General features: G+C 41.5%; 1 protein-coding gene across 1 annotated transcript in view; it reads left to right on the top strand.

The window, feature by feature from the left end:
- Positions 1–18,012, top strand: part of unc13ba (unc-13 homolog Ba (C. elegans)) — a 142,582-nt gene that overhangs the window by 16,523 nt on the left and 108,047 nt on the right. Inside the window, exons 3-9 of the mRNA XM_020595042.1 lie at positions 472–571; positions 9,311–9,428; positions 10,374–10,497; positions 12,027–12,100; positions 12,835–12,892; positions 13,534–13,569; positions 14,349–14,562. Coding sequence (XP_020450698.1) covers positions 472–571; positions 9,311–9,428; positions 10,374–10,497; positions 12,027–12,100; positions 12,835–12,892; positions 13,534–13,569; positions 14,349–14,562 — 724 coding nt within the window. The remainder of the gene's footprint in view (positions 1–471; positions 572–9,310; positions 9,429–10,373; positions 10,498–12,026; positions 12,101–12,834; positions 12,893–13,533; positions 13,570–14,348; positions 14,563–18,012) is intronic.

The following is an 18,012-nucleotide window of genomic DNA, read 5'->3' as shown; positions in this document are numbered from 1 at the left end:
CTCAGTGGTAAGGTGCTGGGAGTGAATGAGATTTGCCTTGAGATGTTGAACATCTTATTCCAGTAAACTCTGCATTAAATCTTCTGTGTAGCTGGCTGTGTTTTAGTTCTTCTTTGATTCCCATGCAAGCGGTTTAATTAATTCTCTGCTCTCTTATCTCACTTCATCTTGTCATGAGTTGTGGAGATGGTTCACTGCTTTAAAAGTAATGGCCATTTATCACTGGAGCCTTGAGATGCTACAAAACAGGACAGAATAAAACAAAAATGGTTTATTTTATACCACTGAATTTAAAAACAAAGTTTGGAGTTAACATTTTATACATGTAAATATATGACATACTTTTGCATCCACAAAATGAACTGTTCTCAAGATAAAAGACTAATCTTATGATCTCACTTTATAAGGCATTAAAACACTATTCTACTAAAGTATAAGTCAATTTATTGTTTTTTTTCTTTCCTATTTCAGACAAGTTCAACGCCTATGTGACTTTAAAGGTGCAGAATGTGAAGAGTACGACCATCACAGTCCGTGGCGACCAGCCATGTTGGGAACAAGACTTCATGTTGTGAGTATCTCCCTGCTGCTCTTAAATTTTATGAATCACTGTAGCGACTTACTATTTTTGTCATCCTTACATCAGTAATGTATTTCTTAAAATCATTCTAGTACTTTCCCCCTTCTTGCAGCTGTATTTTGCTCTTTGCAATACAACTGCAAACAGTAAGATTATTGAAAATGTATCTTATAATGTGATATGTAGAAACTTTGTACATGCAGTGATGTTTCTGCTGAAGGATTGTATGTTTTTGTAGGTTTACTTTTTGAAGGATATGACAGGCTAGTTTTCCTTTAGATTTCCTATTCAGTTCTTAAAACTAGTACCCAGGAATGAAAATGACTGACAGGCCAAATTTGTGCTAAATGAGGACAGCTGCAGCTGTGTCTTTGGAGATTTTAAAGGCTTTAGGTTTTCATTTGATAGCAACATTTAGAATATAGTACAATAAAATTGTGGGTTAATAACTCCAACTTTGTAAAGCTAAATGTTTCAGTTTTGACCAGTCTTGTCTTGGTTTCCACTTTCTTCCATTTGCCTTTTTACTATTTGGCTCACAGTTGTCACTTATTTTGGCAGCAGCAGCTTCAGCCTCTTGGGATATATTAAGACAAATGCAGCGAGAAATTGAAGCTATGGAGTGTGTGTCAGCCCTTAAATGAATCCAGGCCATGTAACCTCTGTTAGCTGACTTGCTAGCTGGCTTTAATACAGCTCACTGAAATTGAAGGGGAGCGTCAGGCGCCTGTGGGACCTCTGGCTGACTGACACAGGCTCTAAATGGGAATTTGTCGTTAGGAGCGGGTAGGATGTATTGAAAATGAAATTACATGCCAAGCTCAGATAAGTGAATGAGTCAGTGAGAGATCAAATGAATTGTCCAGCCTGGTCTGATTCAATGGGAGAGATGCAGCTGATTTAGAAAGCCCACTGTTTTTATGCTGGCTGAAGAAGTGCTGCTCCTTGTATCAGCACCCATGAGGAATTGTTTTAGCGAGAAAATATTAATAGGGATGTTGTGATGTTGTCTGTCCACCAGTTGGAGACAGGTGTAGTGTTAGGTGCTTTGGCTCAGATGGGGCAAGTGTGGAAATGTCACTTTATTACAACATGTTTTCTGACCTGTTCTTGTGTTTTTGCTCAGTCCTCCGAAGCAAAAATGTTTATAGAGATGATGCTTTATATCTTTTCACTGGGTGGACATGGTCATTGTTTAGATGTCTGTCTTTAAACTCATTCTGTTTCTCTGTCCGTTTGTCTCTCTCACTGGCACACATATACACACGCATGTCAGTTATTTGCTTTGCACTGTACGACAGATAGATCTCTCCTGCAGACTGGTCCCTGAGACAGTGATTAGAGTAAGTGGGGAAATTAACTGCACATCCACATGATGACATAAGACCTCTCCTCTTTCACATGTACTCAGACTGTTAATTTCACGTTCATCACCTCTCTCCTTTTTCAATAAAAGTGTTTCAGACAAAGAATAAATAACACCTGTCTGCTGTTTTCTCCATGCAGCAGAGGTTGAGAAGTATGAATTTTATACTCAGCTTTTACTGTGATAAAGTGATTGTTAGAACTCATTATCACCTAGTGCAATATGACTGTAATGATTGGAAAGAAATGATGATGATTATATATAAAATAATCTCTACCTCATGTCTTAAGCTCTCCTTAACTCCCAGGTCTCATTAACAGCAGTCAGACTCACTGAGGGGTTGAAATACCACTAGGTTTGAAGTAGGAATTGGACCTGAATTTCTTTTCCCACAATGAAAGATCTCAACAAGAGCAGTGAGACAGACATGTTTGTTATAGGGCCAGCTCAAGTGCGGGCTTGGACTGGACTAGAGAAAGAGTTTTAATGAATTGGTGTAAAGGACAAAGTCACAGCATAACACAGAAGGTGAGACAGGTGAGGGTACAGCGGCCTACCCTGAAAGAAAAGGAGGAAGTCATTATAAAGCAAGTTATTTGTGCTGTAGGAGTTAAGATTCATGCTTTTCTTTTCGCCAGAATTCAATTTATTTTAGTGTATTGCTCTTCTATTGGTGCACCTAACATGTTACATATAGCAGGGAATATTTCTAAGACAAGGGCGAGCACATGGAAGGAGCAAGCAACCATTAAAAACCTAAAACTTGTATTTATTTGGGCCCTTTTTGATAAATGTATTTAAAAAATCAAATATAATTTAGAGCAGTTTGAAAGTAGTTGAGGAATTTAGAGTCATATACTGAAATGTCGTTTTCAATGGTAACAGACTGTAATGCATCACAAACATAAAGCCTGCAAACGAGACACAATCCAAACGTGGCGGTGTTGCTCAGGCACAGCGGGGAGGTGACCTCCTCCCAGCTGGCCTTGCCAGATGTGCAGTCTGACCCTGGACCCATCTGGGACTCAACCAGACCAGTCACATCTGTAAAAGAGCAGGTGGTTTAATTTTCTAATATGTTCCCTTTGGAATTATATACAGCTGGGGATTTAAGATGGAGGTTATATAATTCCTTGGCTTAGTGGTCAGTGGTGGGCTATGATGGAGTGTGCTAGAGTCCCAAGTTTGTTTGGTTTGATTTACTGTATTGTATGTGTGTGTATGAAGCCACCTCCTCCTGGTCAGGTGGAGGCTTCCTTACTGTGGCATGCTGTCAGTGAGACTCGGACACAGACACAGCTGGATGGAGAGCGTTTTCATTTTGAGTCAGAGAGGACTTTGGACTTTGGTTTGTGCTCACCCATCCCGGCAAGTCTTATCCTTCTGCCCAGAAATAAAGAAAAGCAGAGAACAGTAACAGCATTCCCGGCTGCTCTCAGAGCTCCTGTCAAACAATCTCTCCCCTGCTGATAGCACTCCCTCTTTCCTTCTGACTGTTAGCAGCTGGCTGTTAACCTTCCTCAAATCCTGATTGTTCCAGCTGCAGCCATCCATTTAGGCTGCAGGTTTGAAGTGTCTCTTCTCAACATGAAGTCCGTTTATAGGCAAATGAAAATGCAGCTGATGCTAAATTAAGCACTGATGATTTGATATTGTATTTGTTTAGAAAAGGTTATTCACAGCTACCAAAAAGTGTTGCTAAACTTTAGGTTGCACTTTTTTAATGTATGATTTATTTGTTAAATTTTCAGCATTGAACATGGAGAAATTGATACAATTCCCAGATACATAACCGAATAATAACGGAAAACATACGCACACAATTAAAAAAAGAAAACGTACCGTGTGCTACTTACATACGACATAAAAAAACGCAGGTGCAACATACACTATAGATGCAATATAGTACGATACAGAGAGTCACTCAGCCCATGGGGACATCATCCAGTTTAAGAGACCCAACGTGCTCCAAGAATGGAAGCCAAATCTTAGAGAATTTTACTTTATGTCATTTGTCTCTACAGCTGGTCCAGTGTACTAGATGCTACAGGCATCGAATGATGTTAATGTCTTGCATGTTTACACAGTAACATGCTAAGTGTACTGCTGCAGTAAATCGTACATACCACATATTCAGTGTTAACGTGCATCTTTATTATTTATCAGGCATTGTAACATGAGGTTAACCTGCTCACAGCACAGCTAAACCTAATGTGGTTTCAGTTACAGTTCAAATCAGCGAGTGGCACTAAGTACTGAGAAGCTTATACTTTGAAAGATATGTCTGATTTTGTGTTAAACAATGCAGAAGTGAAGACGAAGTGTGGATATGTCACATTAATAAAAGCAAACAATGTAACTCCCAAATTTAATTCTTACCTAGCAACTCTGTTGTTTCCCCCTAAATTACCAACCTTGGGTAACATCACAACAGACTGTAGCTTGACAGTAGATACAGTAACCACTCATTAATTGTCGGTACAACTGGAAGCTGCCATCTTGATATGTGTGATGGCAGGTGGTGATTATGCACACCAGTATGTTGCATCCCCATAATATGACAGAGGCTGAATACTGCTGAGGCTGAACCAAATCTGACAGTATATTCTTAAACTATCTCCTAAATGGTTTGAACCTTTATGTAAATAAAGGCTTTATCTTTAAATAGGGTTCCTTTTTGCTTTTTTGCACCTTAATGTTCTCCTAACTAGCCCTGTGATAGGCTGGGGACCTGTCCAGGGTGGACCCCGCCTCTCTCCCAGGGCCAGCTGGGATTGGCTCCAGCCTCCTCTGCGACCCTATTCAGGAATAAGTGGTGTAGGTAATGGATGGATGTTCTCCTAACTTTCCATCAAACCTTGATGGAAAGTATTCCATCTGTGAAGTATTCCAGGATGGTGCGGACACACACACACACAAGCAGGATCCTTGTTGATTTGCTGTGGCCATGGCTCACCTGCCAAGCACCTGCCACAAAAACCAGCCCCAGAATCCTGCAGCAAGAATCCAATTCATTATCCTCATTCAGTGTGTGAATAAGATTCATTCATGCACACACAGACACACTTGGTGTTGGATTACTGCTGATAGTCACTGACTGCAGGTGAGGAAAAGTCTTCTCTGCAACAGCTCTGAAAATGCTTTTTATTTGAAAAAAGACAAAATGGTTTTATATAATTTAGAAATGCCAAGAAATGACTTTTATCAGATTTTTGTGACAGTGAAACAAAGAGTCTCAAACTAAAATGAAATTTTCTTTTCCTGTAGTCGACCAGTTGTCGTTTCTTCCAAAGTGAAGCAGTTACATTTCCAGATCAATGTTGCACTATTGTGAGCAGTTTTATTTTATTTATTTGTGGGGATGACATTTTATGCCATTATTGGACAGAGGTAGAAGAGAAATGTTAGGAAATTAGCAGGGCAAGAGAAATGGTGAATGACATACAAGATAGTTTTTGAGAGACTGGTATTGGCCCATCACAGACCCCCAACTGGACCCCCTGCAGTTTGCTTACCAAACAAATAGGTCAGTGGATGATGCAGTCAACATGACACTGCATTACATCCTGCAGCACCTTGACTCACCACGGACCTAGCTCACTGTGCCTGCCCCCACCTGTCAGTGGATCACCGGCCTTCTGACGGACAGGAAGCAGCAGGTGAGACTGGGAAAACCACATCCAGCACCCGGTCTGTCAGCACAGGTGCCCCCCAGGGATGTGTGCTCTCCCTGCTGTTGTTCCCCCTCTATACCAATGACTGCACCTCAGGAGACCCTTCTGTAAAAATCATGAAGTTTGCAGACGACACAGTGGTCATTCGCCTTGTTCAAGACAGTGAAGAGTCGGCCTACAGAGGAGAGGCTGAACAGCTGGCCCTGTGGTGTGGTCATAACAATCTAGAGCTGAACACATGGAAGACAGTGGAGATGATAGTGAATTTTAGGAGGAGCTCCCCCACCCTATCTCTGCTCACTATACTCAGCAGCACTGTTTCAGTCGTGGAGTCCTACAACTTCCTGGGCTCCAACATCTCTCGAGACTTGAAGTGGACATCCAACATCAGCGCCGTCATTAAAGAGGTACAGCAGAGGATGTACTTCCTGTGTCAGCTCAGGAAGTTCGACCTGCCCCAGGAGCTGTTGATACTGTTCTATAGGGGAATCATTGAGTCTGTTCTCTGCTCATCCATCACTGTCTGGTTTGGCTCAGCAACCAAACAGGACAAGTACAGACTTCAAATTTGGCAAATTCCTTGTATTTTTGATAATACTTGGCAATAAGGTTTATGCTTATGCTTAGTTAGGAAGTGGAACAGGAACATGTTAAAAGCTCAGTTTCACCAGTGACTTCACCTGTTGCTCCCCAAAGTGCCCCTCAGTTCTTCCCACGCGCCTGTAACCTCTGTAAAGCCTCATCCTCAGCATCGCCCCTTTTACTTTGTCTCCTTCCTCCTTTCCTTTTTCATTTTCACTCTCTGATCTTAAACACCAGGCGGCTGTGCAGGTGTGCATGTGCGTGTTTGTCTGTGTGGCTTCTGAGAGATAAAAATACACCATTTCATTCCCTCAATAATGGATGGGCTTTGATGGAGGGCATATGCCAGAGTCAGATGAGAGGCTTCAAGATTTTGTACATGCACACAGACACACACACACACACACACACACACACACACACATATCTAGTCTGTGAGTCAGAGACAGGTTGGAGACAGACTGCACGGATGGACGTCAGACATATTCCTAATCCTGTTTGAGGTTTTATGTTTCATGGTTTCAGTTAGATAATCCCATAGATTAAAACCAGGCTGTAGATCATAAAACACTTTGGGTTTTTTTTTCTTTAAACCAGCCGATCCAGGCCCGACTATCATGTCACACAATACGTTATTTCCCGTGAGAGTTCACAGTAGCCTTTTGGACCCTGTGTTTCCAAAATGTCACAATAGGACAAGAACAGTGTGCACTAGCAAAACACAGAAATGGTTTGAATGGGGTTTTGGATATACTGTGCCTCGGCCATATTAGGTGCTGTGTTGTGCCTGTGGCTGGTCTCTGACCTCTGTGCTCATTTCACTTTTTTAAATTCCAGAATCCTTACTGGCACAACATGATCACTTTTGTTTCAAAACCTTCACAAAGACTTCACAGTCACATGAGCATGTAAACAAGCAAACACATGAACAGAGACCATTAATGGTAATAATGTAGGAGCATCATGATGTGGAGTCGGCTTGTGTTCATCTGGCAAGAAGCTACAGCCACTTACACGCACACACGCGCGCGCGCACACGCACACACACACACACACACACACACACACACACACACTTTCCACCCAGTTTCTCTCGCCCACCCCCTCCTCTCCATCATCCCTGCTGTGAAGTGTCATCTGAGATGACTGACAGCCAAACTGAGGCGATATGAATGCGAATGGCACTGTGAATATATAAATATGCAGATGAGGAAGGGGAGACAGATTGGCTGCTGTCTTCTCTTTAAGACAGATCTGTCAGAAACTGATGGGTGTCATGCTTCACTCTTGCTATTGTAGCACAGGACTGGCCCACCTACTGACCTGTATTGTGTCAGACTAGACCAGAGTGACGCACTACACTATGTGAATAAAATCAGAAGACAAACACGGACCCAATTTAGTTTACGTGCTGTTAACATGAGGTGAATGCTAATGACATCATTTAATATGTAAATATGATATTCTGGCAAATGGCAGTAACAGCCTCCAAGATAAGAAATGCAACCAGTCTGGCATGCAGAGCTCATAACTAGTCAAATTTAAAGCAGTGTTTATCGTTCTTAATAACTACTGCAACTTATTTTTATTATTTGTTACTACTACTCTTTCTACTGCTGGTATATTTCCAAATAGAGGAAGAATGGTAATGAGGAGATGCTGGGATGAGACATTGTGCAGTGGGGACATTTAAAAGTGGGTAAACCATGAACAGTGTCTTAGAGGAACACTTATAGTAGCTGGTAAAGCAGCAACACAGAAATTCATAAATGTACAGATCATTAAATAGTACAATTCAGACACTATGTTGAATCCATAGTGTGTTTGAAAAGGTCAAAGAGAAAAGCAGGAAGTTGGAATAGTCATAGAAATAAATCTCCTGGTATTTTGGCATTAACACAACTGGACTAATGTCAGCTTACAGTAGCACCACGTCTATCACTGCCTCATTCGAATCTCCTTGGCATTCACGTTTCTAATGCACTCAGTAAACACATGATCAAAAAAGTCTGGCAAACACTTTGACAGCTTCTTTATAAATCCAGAGTGAGACAACACCTCCTGTATCATCTATAACAGCCTGGAACAAGTACAGTCAAAACCACAAACAACTCTTTGTTACCGATGACTACATATTAGTGTTATTTTATCATTTTATGACAAGTTGATGCTGCTTACTCCGCAGATATATTCTGTTGTGACTTTTGTCATTACCTCTGTGTAGCTGCAGCTGTTCTTGTACCTGTCACACACCTTGTAAATTGGTTACCAGTGGTTACCAGGAGCAAGCCACCATTTTAATTGAATGAAAATCATATATAGTAATGTTGCCACCTCTGTCTCGGTGACAACAGCTTTTAGCACCTCTAGGCTGATACTGTAAATACTGTATGTTGAATCCCACTACACTGTTTTTTTTTAGGTAGAAGCAACGGTTCAGACCACAAATTGGGCCTTGTATTCCCTTTTTTTTTTTTTTTTTTAAAGCTGCTCTACCTAAAGTTTTTTCACCGTAGAGGGTCTAGTGAGACTCAAAACAAACTGGTCCCATAAGCCGCTCCTAACCGCATTTTGAACCTCCCATCACGTACTGTTTCCTTGCTCAAGGGGGATTTTTGGAGTTTTTCCTCTATAATAATAATAAGGTCTAGACCTTACTTTGTAAAGTGTCCTGAGGCGACTTTTGTTGTGATTTGGTGCTATACAAATAAAATTGAACTGAATTCAATGATGTAAACTCCGGACGCCTAGTTGAGGTAGACTGTACAAAGTGTAGCCTGCAGTCCAAAGCTAGCACTAGCTAACAAGTAGATTTGCCAAAAGCTTGTCTCCTTCTCCTACAACTCTAATATATGAATGCCACTTTTGGCTTTTTCCCCATTAGGGGCCACCACAGCCAATCTGCATGTTGACATTTAGCACATGTTTTACACTGGATGCCCTTCCTGACACAACCGTGACACAAAACCGGGCCACAGTGGCAAGAGCGCTGCGCCCTAACCACTAGTCTATCAGGGAACCATTAATCATTTTTTTAAAAATCTTTCGCAATAGACCACTTTGTAATTTTGATACCATTTACTCTGGGACATGTCTGTATTTCTACAGTGAGATCAGCCACCTTGAGTCAGGTCTTGTGGTGGAGCTGTGGAACAAAGGCTTGATCTGGGACACTATGATCGGCACAGCACTGATACCCCTGGACACCATTCGACAGTCTGATGAGGTAACACACTTCCAACAGAAACACCGCCTCATCAGAAGGAGATTTTTGAACATTATTGTTTTTAGGTACCACTGGGTGTGACAAAATAGCCTTAACCTAAGGTCCACATGCTTTTTCAGCTCATTTGTCTCACAGTCTTCATCAGCAAACCGTCTTAACGGACAGGTTCACGTTTCCCAGGTCCATCTCACAGCAATGCTCACATGAACACTGAAGCAGGTTTTCTTGCTATAATTGTTCCTCCTCCTCTTCTTCTGAGTGCATTTCCAGTGGAAGACATGCAGGACAAAATTCCAAACTCCATACATTCCAGAATTCCACAGAAACATATATTCCAAAGTTTATTTTCACTTTTCATTTTATTGCAATTATTATACCTTAGCAACAGGAAGTAGAGAGGAAGAGGCCTGGGGCATCATCTCCCGCCTTGCCAGCCCTTCACAACTGGCTGATGTTTGTTCTCATGGAGAAATGTTACGATACAATGAATCATATTATTTAGACAGCACTGTACTGTGTGTGCTGCTTAGCTGCCTGCTCATTAAAACACCATTTTACCTGTCAGCTAAGTTTTGAGAGCACTCTCACAGGTTGCTAGTTCACTTCAGCATGCTGCAGGCAGACCTGTCATTACATGTTCTTGAGTGTAAAGTGAAGCAGCAGTGAGTGTGTAGTCATTAATAATGCAGCCCCCAGTGTCTTTACTTCCCCACTAAGTTTGAAACACAGTAAGCACTCACCTCTGTTCTGTCATAGTCTGAACGGCCCCTGTTATTCCTGTCATCTTTATCCTTTAATTTTCCTCAGGTTTATTGAATGTTACTCCTCCTCGGCCCACTGACCACACTGACTCGTTGATTCATCTTTACTATGTTTGTTTTCCCTTCCTTCCCTCTTCACCTCTTTGTTGTCTGTTTCTTCTCTTTGCATTGTGTCCGTCTTCAGGAGGGACCAGGAGAGTGGACGTCTCTGGACTCTGAGGTGTTAATGAGAGAGGATGAGATCTGTGGTACCACCAACCCCACTCCACACCAAGTGCTGCTCGACACCCGCTTTGAGCTACCCTTTGGTATGCACAAGCACACACACACTCATAAAATCGCATACAGTCAGATAAGCACAGAACCAGAACTCTACGTTAGCATGAGGAGCATCATCATTCTGATGTTCTCATCTGGTTTCTCTTGTCTTTATTGACAGTATACTGTAAATCCATGGTACTGTATCTCTATGAACACACCATAAGAACCAAAGAAGAAAAACAAAATATAAACCTCTGATATCTTGAGTGATAAACCTTAGACTGACGATGAACACATATGTGCACTCCAAAGCTTTGTAGAAGTATGAATAACAGGTATAGTGTCACTCAATATCAAACACATACAGTGCCTTTATCAGCCAGGTGCTAAACACAGAGACACACTTTTAATGTGGGGACATTCTCTTGCTCTTTTATTGTGCCTTTACACATAATAACAGAACTAAAGGCACAAATAATAACAAGAAGAAACGAGATAACAAATTCCCTGAGTATACAAAATAAATTCAAAGTCACTAACAGATATCTCTGCAGGTGTTGGAATATATGATTTTTACAAAATTATTAGACCCCAACCACAATACAGGATATGTGTCGTATCTAATCATTTTTTCTTGTTCAGTTGTTAGTTGTTGGACTCACTCCATCAGACAGTTTTCTTCTGCTCACAGCTGACTAACGTTCCGCTGCCATAGATTATGTTTATGGGCTTTCTTAAACTGAATAAATAAATTAGAGCTTGTGGAAGCACCATTAGGATTCATGAAGTTTTTATGGAGCATTTCTTCCTGGCATCTTTTACTCCTCAGTGTTCCGCACGCTCTTTACTTTTATTTCTTGCTGGTTGTGTTTCTGTAGTGTAAGCGCCTAAATAGCAACATTTCTTTTAATCACTTTGTTTCCTCAGCGAACTATTAAGCTCCCAGTGCTGCCTTTGCCTTTCCCCTTGCACCGCCTGGCACTTTATTTATCAAAACTCACTTCATGTCCAGATGGCACAGGTTCGTGCTGCTGCCCTTTCATTTAGACACAAAAACCAGGGCCTGAAGATAGAGATAAGATAGCAGTTTGCCTGGTTTAGGAAACTTTGACACATTCTTTTAAAAAGTCAAAGTAATTGACCTCCAGTTAACAACACAGGGACCAATCAATGAGGGGTTACAGACAGGTGACAAATGAAAGGAAAATCCAACATAAACTGTCTTAGTAAGGTGTTGGGCCTGCTCATTCTATTTCTGGGATGCCAAGAGGAAACCTCCTCATCAGCTATTTAACACACATGAATATAAGATGGGAGCACATCGGGCAGTGAGGATGGGGTAGGGAGCACAGAGACGGGGCGACTGGAGCTACAGTGGCCAGGCTCTTCCATTTCTCCGTGCTTTGCCTCACATCGATCTCTGCCTCTTCCTCAATTATTAACCTCCTCTCTTTGCCTCAGTCCTACCTTTCATCCCTCCATCCCACGTGTCTGTATTTTCCCACTCACTTTCAACACAACCCTTGTCTTTTCTTGTCACTATTTAAATTTTCTGTCTTTCAATCCATACGTCCAGATATTCCAGACGACGAGGCTCAGTACTGGACCAGTAAACTGGAGCGGATCAACACCATGCGGATACACGATGAGGTAAGTTTATTAAAAGTTTCTATTTCCTGTTAATAAGTTAGAGATATTAAATCACAGTTTGTTCAGGAGTCTGAAAGGGGATGTTAGCGGTCAGCAAACTGAGAAATCCCGACTAGGACACATTTTCACCATGAAAGTAGGTGGTTGGTGAAGAACACATGAAGTGCTAATATAAAGTGGTAACTTGAAGCTAAGTTTAACGAGCAATACAAGATAAGTTTTTGTATTTAAAAAACTAATATAAGTAATAATTCTTCTGCCATGTATTTACTGTATCTTGCACCCATCAACACTGCAGAAAGCCATGGAAGAATAGAAGCAGAAGTCAAAGTAAATTTTATGGGAGCAACAAAATAATCTGAAATATCTAAAGTTTAGTTCTCATTTAAACCTGCTTATACATTTTGTCTTGCACAACAGTGCTGTTTACAGTGTTGCTATTACATTTTATCCACAGACTGAGGCCGTGTGCTTTTGCAGGCTCTCCCCACATGCATTTAGTTTTACCAGATACTGTCACTGTGCACTACTATACCCTACTTTCTCAGTGCTGTTGCCTTTATGTTGCTCTCTGCTGCCACCTAATGTGAAGCAATGGTTATTACAGCACAGATGATTCATAAATACTGCACTTGAGATGCACCATATTACCATTAAATCATTTTCATTCACAGATTATTTGTATTTTCTCTTTTTCTTCTTCTTATTTGTTTCCATTTTTTGCTCATGTCAAGTATGCACTGCGGGAAGAGGTCCAGAGAAGACGAATGTCATCTGCGCCCTCTCAGTGCTGTAAGTATTACAGTAAAGACTTGGTACAGCATTTCCATGCCATACCATTGTCATTTTACGGGCATTAGTGTTAGTGGGTACTTTGTTCACTAATGTCATTCCATGGCTCTACTTTTGGACCAAAATATTCTTTTTCCCTTCTCCTACTTCGTTTGTTGAGCAGGGGAAGAAATTTCACATTAGCATCAGAGAAATATTGATACATTATGACTGGTTCATTTAAACCTTTGTCAGTGTCAGCTTATTGTAAAAAAATAATTTGGAGCTTCCACTTGTTTCAAGCACACTGTTTGCACACAGAAGAGGATCTTTGGCTACACCAGCTCATGGAAATGAAGAGCAGTGGTCACTGCCCTGAACCCTGACATTACCTTTGTGAAACTAATTTTCCTTGCAGCCGTTTTGTTGTTTGATCACTCACTGTATGTCAGATTGATCTGGTCATCACACATCACTAAATTCTCATTCATCTCTCACTGGTATGACCATTCACCATTCCCTTCAAACTTCACAGATGTGGGTGTGTTCCATTACATGTTCCATACTCATTTGCCCACCACCAGCTACAGTTACTGGTTTGATTCTTCAGTAATGAAGATTTTTTTCCTGGCATCTTTGAACACTTGCTTCCGTGACATCAGGCGGCTGGAGTTATTTGGGATGGAGTGACCAGCAGAGTACGTATATGGTTGTTTTTTACCCTGTGAATTTTCATTTTGTCGATTTCTGCTTTTACCTTTCTTTTAAAATAAAGACAACTGCATGTGTGGTCTGTATGGGTGGCTTTGTTTGTCCTCACTGTAAGAGACATTTCACTGCCTTATATCCTCCTTCAAAGTATGAAGTGTGTTTTATGTTATATGTGGCATTTGAAGTTTGTTTCTTCTAAACAATTTTCTCGTTATTCCTATCATTGTCAGCTTGAGGTTTGTGATCTTTGTATTATACACCTGCTTCCACCTGATGGAGCTATTTCTTTAACAATGCTTTATTATCTTTGAATCCTGACAGTGTCCTAGCATTCAGCTTCTCAGAGTAAACCTCTGAATAGTTGTTTATCATAATGGCTCCCATGTGACTTTTGTCAAGTCGTGCCTTCTGTTTTTTGCCTGCTACATTTAATTTAAGGCTCCCTTCTCAAGAAGAGTTGTTTAGTACATGCATACTAGTTTGCTCTAGCACATTTGGCTCTGCTGTGTGTGACATGTTTTCTGCACAAAAGGAGGGTGGAAACAGAATAACATGCATAAAAAGAGGATTTCTCACCATCTCAGTTGTTCTAGAAGGTGGCTATTCTATCACATAGACATGAATAAGAACACTATGTGAAAATCTACCAGAGCTCTCAGAGTTTATTTGTCCTGTGTTTTGAAAGTTACATATTAATTGATTCTAGAAATAATCTTTTCTTGTTCTTGTACATTTTACTGAAGGGCTTGTGTTGTCTTTCACTCAGCTTTTGATGACCATGATAGTGCAATGGATGATCGTGACAGTGACTACCGCAGTGAGACTGGCAACAGACCTCCACGGTTCCACAACACATCCCAGACAAATTCGTCAGTGCACCAATATCCTATAGGACGCAGGGTCCAACACCAAACCTTGTCCAGAGAGTCTGACTCTATACGAAGCTATGAGCTAGACTATAAAGAAATGAGGGGACCCAGGTGAGCACACTCACAGATGCACATAAGTTACCATGCAACTTTCTGACCTTGTCACTTAACTATCACTTGTGAATAATATTCCCATGGTAAATATGCATTATGCCACTGTGTCCGTGGCCCACCAGGGGGCACACTGAGGCTCACTGGTTGAGAATAGTTGGTTTGAAACACATTTCAGATAAATACTAGCAGTGTTATTAAAAAGGCCCAGTTTGAAATCATAAGAGCAACATCGCCAGCACATACAACACCTGTAGCATTGATGTATCAATTAATTAGTAATTATTTCTGTTGTTGATATTAAATGAGGTGTCTAATTAACACAGATAATCTGCTTGTCACAGCTGACAAGTTGTCAGATGTAGATGCATTAATGATCTACTGTAAACGCTGTAAAATAGTTAGCATACGAAGCACCTGCAACTTACTTTCACTAGGTTATTCATATGCATGAGCAACAGCATGAAATTGTGAATCTTTGCACACACATAAAAAAAAAACTCCTTCCACATTTTAGCTTTTTTCATTTGCTATTTTTTTTTCTTTACTTGCATGTTTTTAAATTCATGTCTAATGAGTCGTTTCTCTTTTTTTTTCCTTTGGATTGTTTTCCACTGCTTCCTGCATGGCACTTTTATTTTTTTTTAATCCAGGCGATCAAATAGTAAGGGTGGATTAAGAATAACCCCTGTTGACTCAGGTATGGGTGTCGATGACTGGGAGAGTAAGTACAGAGCACCTGACTCAGGTGTTCTGGATGACTACTTGGACACTGAACAGAAAATGTGGGAGAAGGTGGATAAAAACATCATCTGCCGGATCAGTGACTACCCTTGTGAGCTCGAAGGCAGCAGGTTCTACCAAACAGTAGAATGTGATACACTGTCCCCTGAGGATACAGAGTGGGATGGCAGGGCATATAGACAGAGGCATGGCTTTGGCAGCGGAGAAATAAGGTTGGTTTATAAGGAAGCCAGAAGCTTTGAGGATGAATCTTCCCCTCCAGAAATTTATATAATTCCCTCTGTCAAACAGCTACGACAGACAGACGGAGAAGGTCTACTTCACAAAGCCAGACTGTGGGCTAAAACTGCCTTAGAAGACACACTTGAGAGCTACGCAGCTTTTTGTGAGGAGGAGGCTGCGTGGAAAGAGGCTGCAATGATCAGGGGGAGGAGTGAATATGGCTCAGTTTGTTCAGATGAAATACAGTATTCTTTTGGATCTGAAGAGGAGCTAGATGACCTGACATTAACTGAGGGGGATGCTAGTTATGAATATGAAAGTTACTACTACCCTGGCAAGTATATGGCATCGTTTGGAGAACAAAGGAAAGGGAGAACAGGTTGTGGACAAGATCCTATGGCTCCTGTAGAGGAGTCAAATGATGAATATATCGATCCAATGGATGAACTGCAGAGCTTAGTAAATTCAGTGTCTGAATATCTGGCTGTAAAAGAGAAGGAGATCAACAGCTATGAATCAGTGCCTAAACCAATAAGAAGAAAACTTCCAGCACTGCCAACCAATCCCAAATTTGTGCAGTCTGGGGACACTAATAGGAATGAAGTCAAACCTGAAGTTAAGGATGACAGTGCTGCTGAACAGGGTGTAGCAGGAGTAAAGCATGCCATGAGCTCATTGTTCAGTACAATAAGTGGATCAAAGTCTACTGCTGATATAGAAGCCTCCAACACAACTCCATCACCCCAACCACCACAGGCAGACTCTGGTTTGTCAAAATTGCTATTTTTGACGCCTAAAGCCAGTATTGAGCCCGCAGAAACCTCTGGTTCCACTGCAGCGGGTCTATCTACCTTGCAAGCATCACCCCAACCTGACTCTGGCATTTCAAAGCTGTTGTCTTTTATTCCCAAAAGCGGTGGTACTTCCCCTCCAGTAGCCATAGTTCCTCCTGCCTCTCAGGAGCCCACAACAGGAAAGAAGTTTTCCCTTCGGTCTATTTTTCAATCGTATGAAACCAGTCAGAAAGCATCACATGATAACACAGAGACACAAGGCAGTACAACCACTGCTAACCAGTCCACCTCTGGGTTTGATTCCATGTTAGAAAAACTTAGTCCTTTCAAAATCTTTTCCAGTGGACCAACATCTAGGGAGCCATCACCTCAGCCATCAGAGCAAAGAAGTGCATCTACCACAAGCAATGAATCCCAGCAAGAATCTGTAAACAGAAACATGAGTTCTAGTAGACAGGGCTCACAAACAGAGCGACAGTTGTCAGGTTCAAGAAGTGGATCAGTTGATCATTTGCCAGACACAGGAAGTGGGTCAGTAGAACTTCTACCAGAGACAGAATCATCTGGTGAGCTACTTGATATTCAGCAAAGAAAAACTGAAATATCTGAACCAAAACCTGAAAGTATTTCAGAGGAAACTGGATTCTTTAGTCCTTTTAAGAAATCTCTTTCTACCCTCATATCAACAGTTCCTCCTGAAAATTCCTCACAGACTGACCCCAAACCCATGGAGGAGTCATTTATAGGCAGCAAAATGAAAAATCAATTTTTGTCCTCTGAAAATATTTCCTCAACAATTCCACCAAAAGCAGAAGGAGACATGCTCTCAGGGTTTCTTAACTTTGCATTTGGTGAACATGCCCATGCCCGACCAAAAAGCCCTACCCCTCCTGTAAGAACCCCATCCCCAAGTCGTGCTGCACTTCTTGAATGTGCACCAAAAGGAAACACGGAAACTGGCTGGTTTTCAAACTTGTTTAAGGTAGCTCCAAATGAACCCACTAGGGATCCTGAAAGGCCACATATAACTCCCACTGTGACGCTGTTGAAACCTGATATTCACCCCGAGTCACAAACAGAACAAATGGGGATTTTGTTGAAACTCACAGAAACTGCTACCCAGCCACAGGGAGGAGGACTGTTGGCTACACAATTTACGCAATCAAATCAGCAATCAGGTAACATGTTGTCAGGACTTTTTAACAAGATTGTGGAACCTAATTGTATTCCATCTCAAATGCAATCAGAGCCTGGTGCTGAAGAGACTAACCAAAAACCAGCACAGCAAAACTCTGCTCCTGTAAGTTCAGCCCAGCTCTCACAAAACAAGCAACAGAGCAGTTCACTGGGGCAGCAACATAATCAGCAACCAGGCAATAGACAAAACCTACAACAGCAAAACCAAGTCTCTTCACAACAGCCCCTCAATGGGACTGGAGAGATGCTCACTAGATTCTTAAACAAATTAGCAGATACAAGCACCTCACAATCTACATCAGGGAGTCAACTAGAGCAGCAACAGACACAAGAAGCAGGCTCTAATACAACCCAGCAGCAACCTAATCAACAGGGAGACTTTCTCTCTGGGCTATTTTCAACAGGTCCTACTCCTTCAGCACAGCAGCAGCCAGTTGGTTGTCATCCAACCCAGAATCAACCCCAACAAAGTAACAGACAACCTCTGCAGAGG

This window comes from Monopterus albus, unplaced genomic scaffold, assembly GCF_001952655.1.
Source record: "Monopterus albus unplaced genomic scaffold, M_albus_1.0 scaffold26.1, whole genome shotgun sequence".
In the NCBI taxonomy this organism is placed as follows: domain Eukaryota; kingdom Metazoa; phylum Chordata; class Actinopteri; order Synbranchiformes; family Synbranchidae; genus Monopterus; species Monopterus albus.
The sequence above is the reverse complement of the archived record's forward strand: the minus strand, read 5'-3'. Positions and strand labels throughout refer to the sequence as shown.